Source organism: Rhinolophus sinicus, linkage group LG13 (genome assembly GCF_036562045.2).
Source record: "Rhinolophus sinicus isolate RSC01 linkage group LG13, ASM3656204v1, whole genome shotgun sequence".
Classification (NCBI taxonomy): Eukaryota; Metazoa; Chordata; class Mammalia; order Chiroptera; family Rhinolophidae; genus Rhinolophus; species Rhinolophus sinicus.
Window position 1 is genome coordinate 22,882,815 of NC_133762.1, and position 18,415 is coordinate 22,901,229.

Below are 18,415 nucleotides of genomic sequence, written 5' to 3' on the forward strand. Positions count from 1 at the left end.
CGGAGACCTCGCCCGCCCAGCAGTGCGATTGTGCAAGCGCGGGGCTACAGCCGCGGGGCTGCCACTGCCGGCTCTGCCCGCTGGGGGAGGGCAGGGAGGCGCGCTCAGCGCACACCCGGTGAACTCCCGGCACAGCGCGCCACCCCGGGGAGGGTTATCTCCGGGGTGGAGCAGTGCACCGGTCACCCGAGTCCCGGACGCCCTCGCTCACCTCGCTGACACCATCCGATTTCCAGCCCCCCCCGCCCCGCCCCACCCGGGTCCCGCGTCCCTCCCGGACAGGCCAGCCAGGGCCCACTCCGCCCCACTCGGCGTGCTTATTGGCCACCCAGGGCCTGCCCTGTCTCCATAAATACTTAGTCCGCCGGCCTGGATCATGGAGAGCGCCCGGAGGACACTCAGCTCCCGCAGCATCTCTCCTACCCTCCTTGACACCTCCACTTCGCGGCTCCAGGCCTGGAAGTCAGACTTGCTGACCCACAGGCGGATCCACATCCCTTCCCTTCTTTCAAGAGACACCCAGCCCCCTGCTGCCCTCCTCCCGCCCCTGCGGCCAGCGCTCGGCGGGTACCGCGCCCTGAGGGTGCTGCGCGGTGCAGCGTCGAGCATCCTCGCCTAGGTCCTTTCTGCTCTCTGTCCCTCTTCCGCTCCCTCCATCACACCTGCTGGTCCTCTTTGCCTCTCTTTCCCAGAATCGTCCAGTCCCCAACCCGGCCGGCGCCACTTGAGCAACTCGCGCTTCCCGGTCCCCGTGCGTTCCCACGCGCCCGGTCTCTCCCGCACCATGAGCTCCCCCATCAGCAAGAGCCGCTCCCTGGCCGCCTTCCTACAGCAGCTGCGCTGCCTGGGACAGCCCCCCAGACCCGTGACATCGACGGCGTGCGCGCCCCCTCGGCCGCGGAAGGTGCCCCTCTGCCCGCTAATGGAACGTGGCGAGGCGCAGAACGCTGCCGCCCTGCCCGGCCCTACCAACTGGCCACTGCTGGGCAGCCTGCTGGAAATTCTCTGGAAAGGGGGGCTCAAGAAACAGCACGACACGCTGGTAAATGCCTCGTCGAGCCCCAATTCCCTTTCCTTTCCCTGCCCTGCCTTCCAAACCCTCCCCGAGGCGCGGGGCTCCGGCGCACAGTGCGCTCGGGTGTCCGGGCAGCAGCGGTCCCCGGGAGGAAGGAGGCGGGGGGAGGAAGAAGCGCTATCGGGACTTGGGATGCGCGCTGACTTTGCACTCTGCCGGGCGGGCTGCAGGCGGAGTACCACAAAAAGTACGGCCAGATTTTCCGCATGAAGTTGGGTTCCTTCGACTCGGTGCACCTGGGCTCGCCGTACCTGCTGGAAGCGCTGTACCGCACCGAGAGCGCGTACCCCCAGCGGCTGGAGATCAAACCCTGGAAGGCCTATCGCGACTATCGCAAGGAGGGCTACGGCCTTCTGATCCTGTGAGTCCGCGCGGCAGGATGTGGGCCGGCGGCTGGGGCTGATTCGTTTAAAAATGGGGGAGAGGTTCCCTGGGGTTGGACCCTTCTTATGCAGGGAACGCGAAAGCCCTTACCCGGTGCAGGCGCGAACTCTTGCATAGATGAGAGGGGTTTGAACGACAGCTGCACTGCGCACCCAACGCTTGCGTTCTCTCTGGCAACTGGGCTGGGGCCATGCCTTTCCATCAAAGAAATGCCAAACAGCATTATACAAATTGGGGTGTTCAGACTCTTGGGCAGGAAGAGGTTCTGAAGTCGGCGTGCCAGACAAATGAGTTATACAAACAAAATTATCTCTTAAAAGTCCCTGTTACCGCTCCCCCCACCCCCACAAGCTCCAACGCCAGAAATGAACTTCCTGAGCTTTTGACAGGGACCTCTCTTTCTGGGGGGGAATGAAAAGTTATGACCTAGGTGCACCCAAAGGTGGGATGGGGGGGGGGCGTTAAGGTTGCAGACAGATAAATGCTATACTCTGATGTTATTCCTTTGCTTTTTAAGTGTTAGCATTTAACAAGTTCACACTTTTTTTTAACCTTCAAATTGTAATGCGTAATAGTTGTATTCTTCAGGATATAATTACTGGAATTAAAAACCATATTAAATGATGGTGCATCACAGGCTGTGTGGCCAGCTTTGGGGCAAAGGCAAAGAGGTGCCTGATGGGAGGGAACCGCTTTTTACAACTCCAGTTCATCTTGACTGTATGTCTTTATTGGGAGGTATTTTGTGAATGTGACTTTCAACCTAAGGCAATGGGTTGCAGGAAGACAAGCTTTTTCCTCAAACAGATCTGGGTTTCTGTGGAAGGGAATGTTCACGGGCCCACGCTCACTGCTAGGAACTGAGGCGCCTGGCCTCCCAGCTCAAACCCAGCAAGAACACCTCCACAGCCCTGAATCCAAATTATATGGATGTCACCTTTCTGGTGCTTTCTTTGGCTGAGAGGAAAGATGCTTTATCATCCTATGGTCAAACCAGCCCCAAATATCCCAATGCCAGTCGTCTTTGGACATGTCTCGGCATGATTCTCCGTGTTCATTGCATGATACAGTTCATGCAGTGGAACCGCTGGAGGTCTCTCTGCTTCTGCCTTCCTTTCTTTTCAATTTGCTCTAAATATACTTCTGCTTTCCTTCCAGGGAAGGAGAAGACTGGCAGCGGGTCCGGAGTGCCTTTCAAAAGAAACTCATGAAGCCAGTGGAAATTATGAAGCTGGACAACAAAATCAATGAGGTTTGCGGGCTGGGGCCAGCTTTCCTGGATCTCTCTGGGAGGCAGGGATGTTTCTGGAGCGTCATGTCATGGCTGCAAAGTGCAGAGGATACTCTGGATGATTCAGGGCTCTTTGCTTTCTCCTCATTCCCCCCTTATCCTCTTCCTCCAAAACCCTTAGTCTTTCACCCTCTTTTAAAATAATATTGCTATAAGGGAGCAGTTACAAGCGCAGACTTTGGTAGTACACAGCCTTGGATTCGAACGTCCGCCTTCCACCGTCTGGCTACGTGATGATACTACTTAACTTCCCTAAGCCTCAGTTTCCCAGTCTGTAAAATTGGAGGAACAGTTCTCACTCCACAGGGTGGCTGTGAGGATTAAATGAAATAATGCTTATAAAGTTCCTTGGTAGAGACATTTGAGCAGGGTTTTGCAGGATGAGTAGGAGTCTGCAAGCCAGAGATGGTGGAGAAAGGCATCCAGCCTGCTGAAACTATGGAGGCATGACATGTCATGATGGTGTGTTTAGAGAATAGTACATTCAGAAATGGGCTTTCTCTGAAATGATGCTGGACAGACGGCAGGTCTTGTCAATGTTTTTGTGCCATGCTAAGGTATTTAGACATTATCCTTTAGCCAACAGGGGGCCAAAGAGGAAGGGAGTTAAGTATATAGTAATCTCTTTTTACTCCCATTCACTCGGAGTATTTATTTTGAACTGAACTTGGACCTACATAAGATTGTATAAGAGAAAGATTGCAAACTCAGACGCTTCCAGGGGCCGGGTACTCAACATACATGTACAAGGCAGGTCCAGTAAGGGTTTCAGCCAACAGAATAGTACATGCCCTTTCTAGACGGGACAGCTGCTCCAGCTCCAGCAAATGACTGCCACGTGGGAATGCAGACCCGATGTTGCCAGATCCTATTATTATTATTAATTATTATTATTATTATTAGTGACTAGTAGTGGAAAATTCATATATGCATGCAAAATCCCTGAATTTTTTGATGGTAACTAATTCAAAGTACTTTTACGTGCGTATGTGGCAAACTTTACGTGCCCATTGCTTCCATGGGTGGGCTTGGTAGTCACACGGACTTTGTTCCTGGTCCCAGCATGGCCATATCTCAGTGCTGTGTTCAATGGCGAGTGCCTTAGCCTCTCTCTAAGCCTCAGTTTTCTCACCTGCTACCTAGGAAATGGGAATTGTGACAGTACTTTCTACCTCACGAGGTTGTCGTGAGGACCAGCGAAGACAATGCACTTAGTACAGAGCTTGGTACTTTCTAGGCCTTGTTAAATGCGAGGCACCAGTCATCGACAGCCCTGGTTTGGGAAACTGGCATCTAAAGTCCTTATATAACTTGTCCAAGGTCACAGAGCTATTTAGTGAGGGAGCTGCCTCCAGAATTTACAGATTTCCTGGCTCCCAGTCCAACACACTTAACACAATACCCATCAGTAAAGAGATGTTTGCTTGCCCAGACACGGAAGTGGCAAACCTCAGGATAGTTATAGCGTCACAGACCTTGAGATGTTTTCCCATCAAGGGACACTTGACTGATTTCTCCTTTGTGGTTTATTCCCCATTCTGATTAGAAGAAATGTTTTCCTTTCTTTAAATTTAGATCAAAAGCTGAAACTTAAGCTTTGGGGTGGCTGCAGGAAAAGCTAAGGAAATACCCCAGGACAAGGCCATTAGGGTGTCAGGTGGGCTTCCAAGGAGAATATACAATTACTAGCATTGCCTCAGAGGGAACAACCTTATGGCCAGTGAATACACAAGGTAGCAAACCCTGAAGTTGGCTTACTGAGCTTTAAATTTTGTTTTCCCCCAGTGACTGGAATGTGTGTTTTGTGGTTTCTTTCTTTGAAGGTCTTGGCTGATTTTATGGGTAGAATAGATGAGCTCTGTGACGAGAGAGGCCACATCGAGGACTTATACAGTGAACTGAACAAATGGTCATTTGAAAGTAAGTTGTCTTCACAGTCTTGTTCATTTGGTTTTGCAAGTGAGTCAGAGGATAAAACATGGCTCTGTGGACAATTTCAACAATCATAGACTACTGCTGACGAGGAATGGCCATAGCAGCCTGTCTAATGCTCTCAGGCACTGAAGTTATGCTTTGCACTATGAGTTGTTTGTGTAGTCATTCAACAAACAGTAATTGAACAGCTTCTATGTGCCAGGTACCAGGCCAGGGACTAAGGATACCGTAGTGAACAAAACAGGCAACAGCCTTGCTCACACAGAGCTTAGATTCTAGTAGGAGTGATAACCGACAAGTCAACACACTTCAATATACACTCTGCCTAGGTGTAAGGGAATCAGTAAATATTAGAGGGGCCTAGCTAGACAAGGCAAGTCTGCTTTGATAAGGAGACATTTGAGATGAGACCTAAAGGAAGGGAAGGAGTAAGCCACAGGGTATCTGCTGGGAGATTGTTCCAGACAGTGAAGATAGGAAGTGCAAAGGCCCTGGGGCAGAAGCATGAACAATGCCTTGGAGGAACTTCGAGGATGCTGGTGGGAGTGGATTGCAGGGGGAGGGAGGCGAAAGAGGAGCTGAGAAAGATCAAGCGAGGGCCTGCAGGACCCAGCAAGAACTTTTAGTTTGAGTCAGATGGGAGCTGTGGAAAGTTTCAAACAGAAGAGGGCGCGATCACGTTCTTCAAGGAGCACTCTGGGAATAAGAAGCAGAGCCCTGCCTTGATGAGCTTGCTGCCCAGGGGAGGTGCAGGCAAGGGACAAGGCAATTTCAACAGAGTGTGTGAACACCTGACTAAGGGGATTCAAGGCTGCGGGAGAATCTCAGAGGGCTGGCTCAGCTGAGGATGGTCAGGGGAGGCTTCATGGAGGTGGTGCCATCTCAGCTAAGGCCTTGTGGATAAGTAGGAGTTCGCCAGGTGAAAGTAAGGGAGGAATGCTCCAGGCAGAAGAACAGAGATTATGTTGAAGGAACAGAAAGGCTTTCAGAATGACTGGAGCATATCTTGCACGGGAGGGGCAAGGTGAGGGCAAAGGATGGGAGGAGAGCAGCAGCCAGGGGTTATAATCCGTATAAAACCAGGGATGGGAGTTGGGCTTTGAGCCTGGGAGTACCTGGGAGTGAGAGCAGAGTGGTTTCAGCAGGAGGGTGGCGTGGTTCAATTTGATGCAAGGGTCCCTCTGCCTGCAGGTGTGAGGGGTGGGAGAGGGCACCCCCCATGGAGGCTTTTGTCCTGACCTGTCTTCTCCATCAGAATAGCCTCGACTTTATAGACCCGTCACCTTAGCACATTAGAAAGCTCCATGCAAATAGGAAATCCACAGAAGGTGTTAAGGGAAAGAGAAGTAGAGGGAAGAGAAGGAATGATTATAGAGGAGAAAAGAAGTGTATGTTTTGGAAACTGTCCACTGTAAACACCCAAATTAAGGAGTTTCAAATGCGATTTTTTGCAAGTCAGTGAAAACCTGACTGCGTGGGCTTAAAAATTCCTGTCTGGCATTACGAGATGTCGAGAGGAAGGCAGTCCACAGCTGGCATTCAGTGTCATTGGGGGGCCAAGCTCATCGAGTATTTCTGCTCATGCATCCCCTGTTTGTTGGCTTGTTGAACAACAGCTACGGACCCCCTAGCCTCACCTCTGCGTTTTAGGCAAAACAAGAAGGAAAAAAGGTACTGGTCACCTTTTAGCTCAAAAGCAAAAAGATTACTTCCTTTTGGTCTCACTGTCCACACCAGGGTCTGCTCTGGCTGCTGCAGAAACCCCGGGAGATCAGGGAATAGGTTTGCCACCAGTTTTAGAGCAATCCTGATGTATTTATTGCTGGAGGACTGATAATCCATACCCTAAATAAAACCATGGTTTTCTTAAGAACTGGGGGGAGAAGGAGTATTGGGGAGGCCCCTCCCCACGTCTGCTACACGTGACACCAGTGATAACCTCAGACAAAAGCAAGACGTCACAGGAGAGATTCATTCATCTATGAAAATGGCTACATTTGCACAGTGGCATTTCTGACCAGGAGGTTCTGCAGGGGATGGGTCACTGAACCCGGAGATAATTTCTGGAAAGAGCTTTCAGACTCTCAGGCTTTTCACCCTTCCTCAGTTCTTAGGAAACACCTCAGTTCTAGGAGAGATGGAATTGAGCTTTTCGTAGGCAGCTAATCATAGACTGCAGATTATGTGACAGTGTGATCATTTTCGTTAACAGGCATCTGCCTGGTACTCTATGAGAAGAGATTTGGGCTCCTGCAGAAGAACGCAGGGGATGAAGCTTTGAATTTCATCATGGCCATCAAAACAGTAAGCATCCCCTAGGGGAGAGAGCAGCTTTCCTGACGGTCATTCACAGGACTTCACAAAATGTGGGTCATTGTGTTCCCCCAAGAGGGGCTTGCACACGCATTTCAACAATCGTTAAGTGTTCATTTGTGTTATGTATTTTCATGCATGGATGTGCCCATATGCACATATAATAAAGAAGCACATGAAATCATTGTTTAGGCAAAGTTAAAGTAGCTATTTCAGCTAAAGGTCCGTTGATGACAATACTAGTTTTTCAAAGTCTGTTTTTAAAATGCTATTTTTAAAAGAAAAATTTCAGAATGTGAAATGTTCGAACCGTTTAGGTCGTCTGTGGACATAGTAAACACGGTGAAACTGGTAGAGACATGGACGAAGTTAGGCAACTATTGAAAAGGGAAGTGAATATGAAGATTATAGTGGTCCTTTCTGCTTCTTTTTTTTTTTAACATTTAGGTTATAAGAGCCAATTTGTTTTCATTAAACACATCCAGCAGAAAATCATCCTAAAGATTATTTTTGTTATGTCCCTGGGGGGTGGGGGGAAGGGGGGACTTTGAATTCCGGCGTTTGTGGGGCACAGGGTACGGTGTTTAGAATGCTCCGATTCCACAGTCAGAGTGACCTTTGAAAGACAGAGAAAGCGGATGAAAAGGCGTTTGTGTTCCTCACAGATGATGAGCACCTTTGGGAGGATGATGGTCACCCCGGTGGAGCTGCACAAGAGCCTCAACACCAGGGTCTGGCAGGCCCACACGCTGGCCTGGGACACCATTTTCCAGTCAGGTAGCATGGCCTCCCACGCCCGGCCGCCCTGCCCTGGAGCTGCTGCCCGCAGGTCCGGAATGATTTTCCCGGCCTGAGCACCTTGATCCATCGATGAAGAGGCTCCTCCTGATTCTTTCAGGCTTTGCAAGCATGAGTGTGGGGGTTGCCCTGGTGTAGACGGATTGTAAGGAAAAGGCGGGAGTCGGCTTTCTGTCGTCTTCGGGAGTTAGGTGTGGTTAGAAGCAAGGGCTTTGGAGTCAGAGATACCTGGGTTCGAGTCCCAGCTCTGTCCGTGGTGTGGCGGGTTGGCCAAATGTCCTATCTGCTTTTCATCTCAGTTGTCTTGCCTCCAAAATGGTCTAAGAACCAGAACAACAACAACAACAACAATAGTACCTACCTCAATGCAACTGTTTCAAGGTCTAACATAGATAACGTGAAAACCTGGCATATGACAATATCTCAATGGACGAGAACAATTTCTGCTATATTATGGAGGGAAGCTTTGGTACTAGGTATTGTCCTGTGTTATAATAGTGTATTATATATATTTTGCAAACACACACACACACACACACACACACTCATTTAATTTCCACCAAAAATCCTATAAGGCAGGTCTTTCTCTTAGCCCCAGTGACAGAAAAGAACTAAGGCACAAAGAAGCTAAGTAACTTTCTCAAGATTCCTGACCATATCAGCTAGACACCCGATTCTGACAGTGGACCCAACTCCCACCTCTGTCTCATGATAATCTCCAAGCGCTAAGCTTTTACTGGTCAAGATCTGACCTGTAGCCCAGCAGAGCAGCATGGCCCGGGAGCTTGTTAGCAATCCAGACTTCCAGGCTCACCCCGGACCCTCGACTCAGAATCTGACTTTAAGATGCCCAAGCGATCCTTGTGCACGTGAAAGTTTGAGAAGCCCAGCTCACGTGGGCACCCATCAGTCCTTGCCGTCCCAACAATAAGTGCCTATTAGCTAATTTAACCACGTCAACGTCCCTGAAAAGCCCCTCCTGATGTGGCAAGGGCGATTTCATCTTAGGCTCCCTTTCTTTCTTTTCCTCATCCCAGCGTTCGACTGATTTCCTCTCCCTTTTCTCTTCTCCAATAGTCAAATCTTGTGTCAACCACCGGTTAGAAAAATACCGCGAGCAGCCTTGTACGGATTTCCTTTGTGACATTTATCACCACAATCGGCTTTCAAAGAAGGAATTGTACGCTGCTGTCACCGAGCTCCAGCTGGCTGCGGTAGAAACGGTAAGCCTGGGCCTGATTTTTTAGTGGGCTAAATAAACAGGTTGTAAAATCTTTTTTTAATGAAGAGTTTTAAATAGTCATTCGACGCACACATCCCACATGGGTCAACTGAGCTCTAGCACAAATGAAAAATCCCATCTGCGGTGCTGTGGGAGACCTAACGCACAGCCTTTGTGCTGAAACGCATGATGGGAGGAAAGTTCTCCCAGGGATTCCTATCCTAGTGACAAAACCCAGAGCAGGACTCAAGTGCTGTGATATGCAGGCAAGCTGCTGCAAGAATTTGGAAGCAGTGAAATTCCGCACTGTAGCAAGGCAGAGGATGTAGAATTTTTAAAAATGGGAATTATTTTAGGTAGTTGTGCATGTTACTTAACTGGGCTATCGTTTATTGTAAAAATATTGGAATACTCTCTGCCAGTCCCATAATATTTTCACGCGTAAAATGTAAACATAGTACTTTTGGGAAACGTTGATTTCAATTTAAGTGAAATGGCTAATTTTAAAGATCAAAATCTTGCCCCTGATGTAGTGGGTACTCCTACCTTGTTTCTCCGAAAATAAGACCTACCCGGACAATCAGCTCGAATGCGTCTTTTGGAGCAAAAATTAATATAAGACCTGGTCTTATAATAATTTTTGCTCCAAAAGACGCATTACTCCAGAAGAGCTCATTGTCAGGCTAGGTCTTATTTTCGGGGAAACACAGTAGTAGGTACTCAGTACAGTCAGACTCTTAACACAAATACTGATAGGCGTCCAGGTGGGTGTAGGGGTCTTCCATTCATTTTTCCAGCTATCATTGGAGTGATGTATGTTAAGATTCCCCAAAGGCCCAGCATTTCATACACAAATAGGCTCTGTGAAGAACATATACTAGTTCATTTCTTTTCCACATTTTCCCCCTTTCTGTAATGTTTCTTGTCTGAAGAAAAAAAACTAGCGTTTTCCACATTGGGGAATAGCAAAGCTCTGATTAGCCTCATGCTCCAGAAGGCTGTCAAAAGTGGGAATGTGTTTCAGCTCACTGTCCTAGGGAACCATTCATTTGCCTGGTAGAGGCACCTTACAGTGATAAAAGTAACACTCCACCCGTTTTTTTGTTGTTGTTTCCCAACTGGAATGTGAACTCCATGAAAGTGACTACTTGGTTTTGTCCCCGGCTGTATTCCCAGGATGTAGAATAGCACTTGACATCTAGTAGGTGCTCAAGAAATATTTGTTCAATAAATGAAAGAATTCAGGAACTACTGAGTGCCTTCTATGAGACAGGCACTGTTCCAGATACTTGAGAGACCACCAGGAACCAGTTTCCCCTCATGGAACTTAAATGGTAGTGGGGACCAGACAGGAGACATGTAAACAGACAGACGTGATCATTTCACACAGTGGTATGGGACATGGAGGAAGCCATCAGGGTGAGGTAACAGAGACATGGGGGAGGGGTCCCTCTTTGAGGATATCATACTGGAGCTGACACTGGAATGAGCCAACCATGGAAAGATCTGGTGGAAGAGCACTCGAGGTAGAGGAACCAGCACATGCAAAGGCCCTGGGGCAGGAAGAGGGATGGAGCTGGAGAACTAGTAAATGTGGTCAGAGTTGAGATCGGAGAAGTCCATGGGCCATGTTAACCAGGTGCATTTCACTTTTATTATACCTGTGATGGAAAGCTCTTGGAGTATTGTAAGCAAGGGAGTAACGTGATCAAATTTTTGTTTTGTAAAGTGGGCTCCGACTGGTGGGTGGAGAGTGGAATTAGCAGAGAGAGAATGGAAGCAGGAAGGCCAGCTACGAGATGGGTCTCCTCCACGGAGGTCAAGCCAGGACAGTTTGTGCCTGTGAGGTTTCTCAGGCCACTTCCCCTGGATTTAGCCCCTGCAGTTATCCTAACAGACCTTGGGCTGTCTTTCACAGGGCTTTGGTGAAAGCTACAGTTATCTGCCTTTTGGACACTCTATTTGGTACTTGTGGTAAAGGACCCACTGATATGGTTAAATCTGTTTCTGTTTTAGTCCTGGCTATTCTGAAAGTCACATTTGGAAAATCAGAGAAATTTGAAAGTATCTCTTATTTGGCAGCTACGCCCTCTTCCTGTTTTGTAAATTGGACTCTTGTAATAATGCCGTGTACAGTTTATTTGCAGCCAAGGCTGCCAGTCCTGGGACATGAAGAAGACTGCCTTGGAGACATCTTCTTCCAAAAATAATAAACGCCATTGGCTCCAAATTGTCTTGCACTTTGCTCATTTATGTGAGTGGCACATGGCACTTAGCAAAAGCGTCTTGATGTCTGCAGCTGGAGAACACAATGACCATTTTTACGGGAATATTTGGTTTCAATTAGCTTAAAAAAGGCCTAAAAAACAAATACTTATGACTACCAGTGGTGAATATTATGAAGCTAAAAGCTACACTGGCTGTTTCCGCCAATGTATTTTCTCTTCTCATTGCCTTTGGAAAAGAAAAAAAGGATGCCACTTAAAAGGCCATGAGTCTTTGTCAGAAACTGTGGCTGGTCCCTTGAAACTCTCAACTCAGTGCTAGAATGTCTTATTTTGGTGTTGGCACCCTCCTATGAGGCTCTTTGCATGTGGCTGAAACCCTGAGTATAGATAATGCCTTTATATTTTTGTGGTAACTTTTTAGGGTGTGGCAAAAAAAAACAACCTTTCTTTTAAATTCCAGAAATGCAGTTTCTTGTGCATTAACACTGTAAATTTTTTTAAAAACTTATGAGTAGCACTCATAAGATCTCCATTTCTCTCTCCCCATTCAATTTTTTATATCAACTTTTGTATTAAATAATTCTTTAATTAAACACTTCTATTTTGAGATAATTCTAGATTCACATGCTCACAGTTCTAAGAAAAAAATAGAGGGGTTCCTTTTATCCTTCACCCAGTTTCCCCCAGTGGTGACATCTTGCATAACAATCAAACGTTACCAGAACCGGAAGTTGACATTGATACAATCCACCCACCTTGCTTTCCTTTCACCAGTTTTACAAGTGCTCGTTTTGTGTTCAAACCAGTTTTGTACAAAACTATATTTTAAGTGTCCTCATGCAGCAAATTATTTACGGGATTCTATTTTGATTCCCTCAATCAAGAAACTGTCCTTAATTGATAAATTCAGTAAAATAAATCTGACTTTATGGTATTTGTTTGAGGCACAGCAAATTAAGGATATGTGGAAAGTCCTCACTGATCTATTTGCAGAGCTCTGTGGGAGGCACTGCCTTTGGTTCAGCTCAAACTGATTTTAAGGCAGCTTGTTTGCAGAAACTCAAGTTTGGATCTGTTTGTTTTTCAGACAGCGAACAGCTTAATGTGGATTCTCTACAATTTATCCCGTAATCCCCACGTGCAACAAAAGCTTCTTAAGGAAATTCGGAGTGTATTGCCTGAGACTCAGATGCCACGGGCAGAGGATTTGAGGAACATGCCATATTTAAAAGCCTGTCTGAAAGAATCCATGCGGTAAGGGCACGTGCCTAAGCCTGTATGAATATGTTAGAAAGCTGTTCTCTTAAATACATAGTAAGGGGTCTCCCCCATAGACAGTTCCCACAGTTAATTCATAAACATCTACCAGCTGCAAAGAAAGCACCGTAGGACCACATCCCTTTTCTATTACTCATTTCCTAAATCATTTGGGAAAATGCTGTTACATCTTGGAAAGTCAATGCCCTCCTATATAAATTGGTAACAATAACACTCTAATGAATACCAGCCAAATGCACTAATTAAGATTCGGGGCATGATTGAAGGATCTGAGATGAAAGCTCAGCAGTATTTTATGATAAGACATGGAGACGTCTTTGTTTTTGAGCCTCTGCTATAAAATGTTCTTTGAAAATCCTTTTGACATCCTTTCTGGAAAACAAAATTCACACCCTCTTAGGATTAGATGGAAATGTCTTGAACTTCATAAAGGGTAGATGGGAGAAACCTAGAACAGACATTAAGCTTCAGGGCTACGCATGAAAAACATACACATTTGCAATCTAGAGTGAAATAGGAAAACCACTATGAACAGCTACTAAGCAGGCTGGTTCTGGGGGGGTTAGCCAACCCAGTAAGATAAGGAATAAAAACAAGAGATAGAAATATCGGGAAGAAAGAGACAAAATTTCTTTGTGAAGACTTGTGATTGGGTTCCCTTTTTGAGCATGACCTTCTGTAACAATTTATTTAAGCAGAATCTGCAATCCCACAACACTTGAGCTAGAACTTGGTCTGTGCCCCCCTTTACATCTTTGATTTGGTTTTTGCAGGCTTACCCCAAGTGTGCCATTTACAACTAGGACTCTTGACAAAGCAACGGTTCTGGGTGAATATGCTTTACCCAAAGGAGTAAGTAGACTTTGTACATTTTGCACCTTATAGTGCTTTGAAAGACACTTTCCAAATATTCATCCGATTCCCCTGAAAATTTTTACAAGGAAAGCATTCATTTTGCAAATATGTAGATGGTAGCGCATAGTTGATGTATTGCAAAGTATAGTACTAGGAACAATGGTTATGCAGACAGAGAGATTTGGATTCAAGTCTAGCCTTGAGTGACTTACGTATCCTCTGTGAGCCTCACCTTTCTCATCTGTAAAATGGGGTTATTGTGAGCATGTGAAACAAAACTTTGATGTTCTTTACCGTTTCACTACCTGGCACAATTCAAGCCCTCCATACATGTGGGCAATGATCGTTATTATAAATTTGTAGGTTACTTTTATATTTGTAAGGTGATCACTGCTGTAAATTTTGCTATTCAAATGTCTTTCTTCTGGTTATTTTTAATGCTCTGTGTTTCGGTATGTTTTTAGACAGTGTTGATGCTGAATACCCAGGTGCTGGGGTCCAATGAAGAAAATTTTGAAGATTCAAGTCAGTTTAGACCCGAACGATGGCTTCAAGATAAAAAGAAGATCAACCCGTTTGCACATCTCCCGTTTGGCATCGGGAAAAGAATGTGCATCGGTCGCCGGTTAGCCGAGCTCCAGCTCCACTTGGCTCTTTGCTGGGTAAATTCCTGACTGGCTCTCCGAAGCTGGGTTCTGTGCTATGCCCCCCGGCAGGAGAAGAGGGCTAATGCTGCTCTTTTGTGCGCGTGTGTTCCAGATTGTCCGCAAGTATGACATCGTGGCCACGGACAACGAGCCCGTGGAGATGCTGCATTTGGGCATCCTGGTGCCTAGCCGGGAGCTCCCCATCGCTTTCTGCCAGCGATAAGAGGCCTCAGGTGATCATCTGGGGTGCAGGGCATGACCAAAGGGGTGAGCCGAGCTCGGAAGTCAGCCAGACTCTTCACTGATTCCCTGGATGACCTTGAGCAATTACATCACTGTTCTGCCTCCATTTTTTTTTTCTCCTAAATGTGTAAAATGGGGACCAAAGTAGTATCTACCCAGAAAGCTGATATGAGTACTACCTGCTTAGCCCAGAGCCTGGTATTCACCAAGTGCTCCATAAATGCAAGCTGCTGTTATGGTTTTTGCACATACATATCACGGATGGACAAACTTTTTTCTGTTAAGGGCCAGTTGGCTGATATGCTAGGTTCTCCACGCCCTACAGTCTCTCTCACATCCACTTAACTGTGCCTGGCAGCTTGAAAGTGGCCTCAGCCAATTCGTCAATGAATAGGTGTGGCTATTCGATTAGTTTTCTATTGCTACCGTTACAAATTGCTAAAACAGATGACTAAAACCTAGTTAAAGAACACAAATTTATTATGTTACAGTTCAGAAACCTGACACAGCTCTAACCAGGCTAAAATCAAGGTGTGGGCGCATCTGGGTTCCTTTCTGGAGACTGCCGGGGAGAATCTGTTTCCTTGCTAATTTGGGATGTTGGCAGAATTTAGTTTCTTACTAAATGAGGCCCCCATTTCTTGCTGTCAGCTGAGAGCCGCTCCCAGCTTCCAGAGTCTACCTGCATCCCTTAGTTCGTGACCTCTTCCTCCATCTTCAAAGCCCGCCAGAGCGAGTTGCGTTCTTCTCCATACTTCAAATCTACTTCTTCTGTCGCATCTCTCCGACAGGCTATTTATTCAGGATAATATCCCCAATCTCACGGTCCATAACCTTAATCACCTCTGCAAAGTTCCTTTTGCCACCTAAAGTAACAGATTCACAGGTTCCGGGAATTAGGGCACGGACTGTTTTTGAGAGCCGTTATTCTGCCCTCTAAGGCTGCATTCCAATAAACTTTATAAAAACAGATGGTGTGTCCTATTTGAACAGGGCTTTGGTTTACAGACCCCTGGCACATAAGTGTATATTTTTAATATATATAATCTCAGCCTGTATCAAATACAACGTAATACTTTCCCTGCAGTATACCACTCACTATTAATTATCAAGCGATAAAAAATTAGCCAGAGAAATCTCTAATATCTTATGTGGAGACATGGCATTTCCAACACATGGCTTCATAGAAGTATATGTCAGTATTCAAACTCACTTTCAACAGCATCTCCTAGAATTTGTCTAGAGTGAACTAGCCGCTACCGTGTTTCCCCGAAAATAAGACCTAACCGGAAAATAAGCCCTAGTATGATTTTTTCAAGATGACCGTAATATAAAGCCCTACCGTATTTCCCCGAAAACACGACTGGGTCTTATATTAATTTTTGCTCCAAAAGACACATTAGGGCTTATCTTGTATTACGAGCATCCTGAAAAATCATGCTACGGCTTATTTTCCGGTTAGGTCTTATTTTCGGGGATACACGGTACAGGTATTTGCTAACTGCAAATTAAGGGGCATTTACTGATAGGTGGTTAGTTAAGGAAACATGCAGTTCACAGATAAAATTTTTGAATGAGGCCTAAATGAATTCCTCCCCAAGTGTCTGGTACCACTAGGCAATTTGTCAAATTCTGACATCCCAACACCATTGAATCAAGAAGGATAATGAAGGAATTCTAGCTTCATTTTGAAATACCCAGCATTCAGCAAAGATAGCAGGGACAGTTAAGGTGGCAAACCACACCCCCGGCAAGAGCCCATGGCAAGTTTTGGTTTCAGCATTTAGTTTTGCTGATAATTCTTCTCATTTAATTGTATATAATCGGGATATACTTTATTTTCCAGATTTTTTTTCTACCAAGACCTGGAGCAAAGGCTTTGTTCCTCCCAGAAAGGATGGTGCTTATGGCTCTTCTGCATTACTCGGAAGCAAACTTTAAAAGCCAGAGCATGAAACAGCACCTGAAGAAGCCTGAAGCACAGGTGTTTATATTCTGTCTCCTGTACAATTGTTCCAGAAGCAGCACTGTCTGTACAGATCATGGTATTTATTAAGACTGTATCTGACTCAGGGATGCGGATTAAGTGTTGGAATACCAGGAATCTGCAGGGTACACCACTAGCTGACACGTAACCGATGTCAGTGCCACCCTGACCTACACAGAACGGCCTGTGATCTTGTTTCCTCTTGCATTTCCCATGACGTCATAGGGAGGTTGGGCACTTGTCAGTCAGGTAAAAGTCTCTGAATATTTCTGTCCCTGCCCTACCAAATTCACCGCTTGAATGTTTTTGTTGTTGTTGTTGTTGTTTTTTCAATTCACCGCTTGAATCTTTCGTTTTCAAACGTAAGTTTTTATTTACTTCACAATGAAAGTCCTACCATAGCTAAGTTGTCTGGAGTTTGCAATAACATCAACAATCCATTTACTGTAACTCGGTTTAATGTCATATTTGGAAAAATACTTGCATAATAATGGAAGCAAAGCTAAATGTTGGTGGAAGTTATCAGGTCCCTGTGACGTTCCACTTTTCCTGTTTTGAAATAGAAACATTGTTGGGAAATGAGAGAATACCTCTATTTCAAGAAGTACTTCAATGAAGCCGAAACCTCTTGTCTAAGAATCCTTTAATCATTTACTGTGGCATCATTTTGTTAACGGACCTGAAAGTCTTTGTTTAGTTAATGTATTTCCTCTATGGCATTAAGAAGTGGACCAACAGTTTTTAAATTGTATACTTATGTGTGTGTATTCTAATGGCAATTTGCTTAAGTCGTTGTTGTTTTTTAAATACATGTGGTATTTGATTTAGGATCTTTGGTTTAGGGCAATGTTCTAAAGTTTAGTCACAGTTTTAAAATATTCACTGACTTTTCGTGCCTTAATCTATAACATAGGACAGTAGTGGAGTGTGTATACATTATAGATTAACCATATAAGCTGTGTTATGTGACTTGAACTCCTTGGGGAGATATGATTTCATAAGTGGAAAATGCATAAAGATTTATGTAATACTTATAAAACTTTCTTTAAAAATTGTGTTTACATGCAGTTTATTTACACACATTTTTTACTACTATTTTTCCTAAGAGCATACTTTGTATTCCCGTATATTTGATAGTTTCCTTTTTAGGTTATATTTTTAGAATATTTCAGAAGTATACATTTATAGCTTCATATTTGAATAAATATGTACATATTGCTAAAATGAGTATATGCTTTCCTCCCACTGTGAAATTATTTTTAGAATTATAAACCCATGTGTTATCAGTTTGCATCTGTCTATCTTTTGTGAATTCTCTGAAAGTAAGAATACAGGTTTTAAAATATTTGAGAGATGTTTCCTCTTCATTGCGTTTGTTATAACAAAATATAAAAAATCAAATCTTGTCTTAGTAGAAAAATTTCTCATGTGGCCATTTTACGAGCTCTGAATCACAAAATCTACCTTTACAAAAACCGGGACTTCAATGGCACTTTTACAGGGAGAGGATCATCTGAATGGCAAAATAATTTTCCTTTGTTGTTGTTGTTGCTTAAATATTATCCCAGCCCATTTACTTCTATCTTCACTGCCTGGGCCATGGTGGAAACTGCCAGCTGCCCTCCATCTTGTCTCTCCCCAGTCTGTTCTTCAGACACTTGACAGAGAGGTCTTTTCAAAACCCAAACCTGCTGGTGTCTCACTCCTGCTTCTGTGGCTTCCCATTGTTCTTACATCAAAAGCCAATTCCTTAAGCTGGACTTCATTGTCCTGTAAAGTATGGCCTCCCTGACCCAGAGGTGCCAGCCCACGTCACCCAGGCCCTGAGTGCCTGCGGACTCCGATCACACAGGCTTCTGCCAGTTCCTTCTACTCCTTAAATGCTATCTGCCCACAGTTGTGGCGCCTGCAGTCTTTCCTCCTGGCACTCTTTCTTTACCTCGCCTTCTCCCTCTCCTCCTCTGCACCATTCAGCCCACCTCAAGCTTCCTGGAGGAAGTCTTCCTGGAGGGCGTGGATCCCCAGAGACTAACTCTGGGACCAGGATTCATTAAGGAAGTGATTCCCCCAGGGGACTTGTGAGGGAGTGAGGGCAGCAGGAGAGGGAAGGAAAGGAGTCAGAGGAGGGTGCGATTTTGGGTGAGTTCCAGACTCAGCCT

The 18,415-nt window shown here is 45.5% G+C and overlaps 1 protein-coding gene across 1 annotated transcript; it reads left to right on the forward strand.

The window, feature by feature from the left end:
• Positions 1-281: 281 nt before the first annotated feature.
• On the forward strand, positions 282-17,561 carry CYP24A1 (cytochrome P450 family 24 subfamily A member 1). The gene is made up of 12 exons (XM_019726108.2): positions 282-1,042; positions 1,246-1,436; positions 2,618-2,711; positions 4,574-4,670; positions 6,898-6,989; positions 7,664-7,775; positions 8,874-9,019; positions 12,334-12,500; positions 13,298-13,376; positions 13,844-14,041; positions 14,139-14,259; positions 16,116-17,561. The coding sequence occupies exons 1-11, from the start codon at positions 785-787 to the stop codon at positions 14,247-14,249; spliced, it is 1,545 nt and encodes a 514-aa protein (XP_019581667.2). The 5' UTR covers positions 282-784; the 3' UTR covers positions 14,250-14,259; positions 16,116-17,561.
• Positions 17,562-18,415: the final 854 nt, after the last annotated feature.